The 2,047-nt window shown below is 28.3% G+C and overlaps 1 protein-coding gene across 2 annotated transcripts in view; it reads left to right on the top strand.

Annotated features, from left to right (window-relative positions):
- Positions 1–1,828, top strand: part of LOC106461512 (uncharacterized protein C1orf53-like) — an 11,312-nt gene extending 9,484 nt beyond the window's left edge. For both annotated transcript variants that reach the window (XM_022388495.1, XM_022388496.1), the window contains exon 4: positions 389–1,828. In XM_022388495.1, coding sequence (XP_022244203.1) covers positions 389–508 — 120 coding nt within the window. In that variant the 3' untranslated portion in view covers positions 509–1,828. The remainder of the gene's footprint in view (positions 1–388) is intronic.
- Positions 1,829–2,047: the final 219 nt, after the last annotated feature.

Here is a 2,047-nt window from a genome sequence, read left to right on the forward strand (position 1 = left end):
TAACCTATTAGGCTTTTTTATTTCATTGATGAGCTCTATTTCAACTGTTAACTGTATCTGTCACTACATTCACATTATCTATCTTTTTATGTTATGTTTTTGGTCAGCTTATTATTAATGAAGGATATATATATATATATATATAAGCAACATAAACAGTTTTCAGTAGAAGTGTCACAATCTTGACAGCTTTTATTAATGTAAATATATTTATGTAATTAACAGTTTTAGATTTATGTATACAAACTGTATGAAAATTAAGTTTACTTTATGAATATTTTCCAATAGGACTGTTTCATTAAATGTTCCAATGTAATTTAAATTCAGTAATTTCTAATGCTTTCACCGTGGTGACTTAATAGTAATTATGGAAATTTGTTTTTGACAGTGTCCATATAGCCATGAGAAGGCACCACCACACATCAAAATCAGAAGAAAATTTAATTCTGCCTTCTATGTCAGAGTTAGTGCAAAAGAAGATGAACAAAATGATAAACTTGATAAATGAGTACAGAAAAGATGAAGATGGCGTTGAACCCAATAAATGAGTGGTATATGAAATATGAATGCAGTAAAAAAGATTTATGAAACCAATACACTTTTATACCAAAAACATTTATACCCAGTAATACAAGATGAATATTGAACATGATTTTGCATACATACAGTTGATTGATTTAAAGTGAGCACAGTTTTAAATGACTTTGTTATTAAGCTTCCAGTACATCTGTTGACAAGAGAAAGTTTGTACTATCACCATTAATCAGAAAGGAAAACATTTATAATACAGCTTCTAAAGAAAAACTCACACTTTCTATTCTGTATAGACAGGCCTGGGATCATAGACAGACATGTACATACAGTAGGAAGGTAAGGTATATCATATTGATAATTGTATGACCATTAAGGTTTTGAAACAACCTATTGAAAGTAAATTTCATGAAGTCTACTTAAATAGTTAAATGTAAGGTCTTCTAAAATGTTGGAGAAATTAAAGTCCAACTTACATAGACCATGTGTTCAAAGGCATATATACATTTTTCTGTTGTTTTGAATTAAAGCGAAACTGATAAGTTAGATGAACTGCATCATATATTTGAAATATACACAAATCTCTTAAGTTTAACTGACAACAACTGTAATTTTTTTCTCCACATGTTTGTAAGAAGAATGTGCTCATAAGTAAAAAAACTATTGTTGTTTTTTCTTTATGTACAGGTTTCAAATAAAAAACTTACACATGAAGTACTTGTTTGAGACAAAACAAATTGCTCTTAAGGTTTACAGTAATATAAAAATTAAGCTAAGATCAAAATCAATTATTTGTAAATGTTCATTTAGTAGCTCATTGTATAAAAGTTAAAATATTTTTCACTGTGAGAATAATATTCTTAATTCTGACAAGCTGTTACCATTATTATAAGTGATTAAAGATATAACAAAGCATAGAAAAAAATTGAAAACTCCCAACTAATTTCGACAGGCCAAGCTCGTCATTCTCAAGGAAAGGAGAAAACAGTTTTGAGTGTCATGTAAATTGGATGTTCAGGTTTGAAAATGTTCCCGATGGCTCAAAATTTACTAACAGCATTATAGTGCAAAAAAAAAGTATTTTTTTTAAAGACTTCTGAAATTGGTTGGGTTAAATTCCATTTTATTATTGAGCATATTTTCTTTATTTTTAGATATTCCTCTTGATTCTTTTATGTTGTGGTGATGTAAGGATTTTGGTTCAGGAATGATTTATGTTACGTATTAGAATTTTAAATGGCCTGAAATTGAGTTAACTGATAATTAGTTAAATTGTACTTTGGATTTAGTATTTAAATAAATGCCGATATATGGTGAGTTTGTAATATTTGCCAACAAGATTGATACACAGTTTTCTTTTTTAACACAAGTACGTTTTAATATACACACAACCATACAATTTACAATAACATTTATTACACTGACTATAGCAAACTAATAACAGATACTTTCCCTTGGCGCGTTGTATTGGTTATATTTATAGCCAAGTGGAGGCTTTCTCGAATTTTCAGCTTTA

Source organism: Limulus polyphemus, unplaced genomic scaffold, assembly GCF_000517525.1.
Source record: "Limulus polyphemus unplaced genomic scaffold, Limulus_polyphemus-2.1.2 Scaffold975, whole genome shotgun sequence".
Lineage (NCBI taxonomy): Eukaryota > Metazoa > Arthropoda > Merostomata > Xiphosura > Limulidae > Limulus > Limulus polyphemus.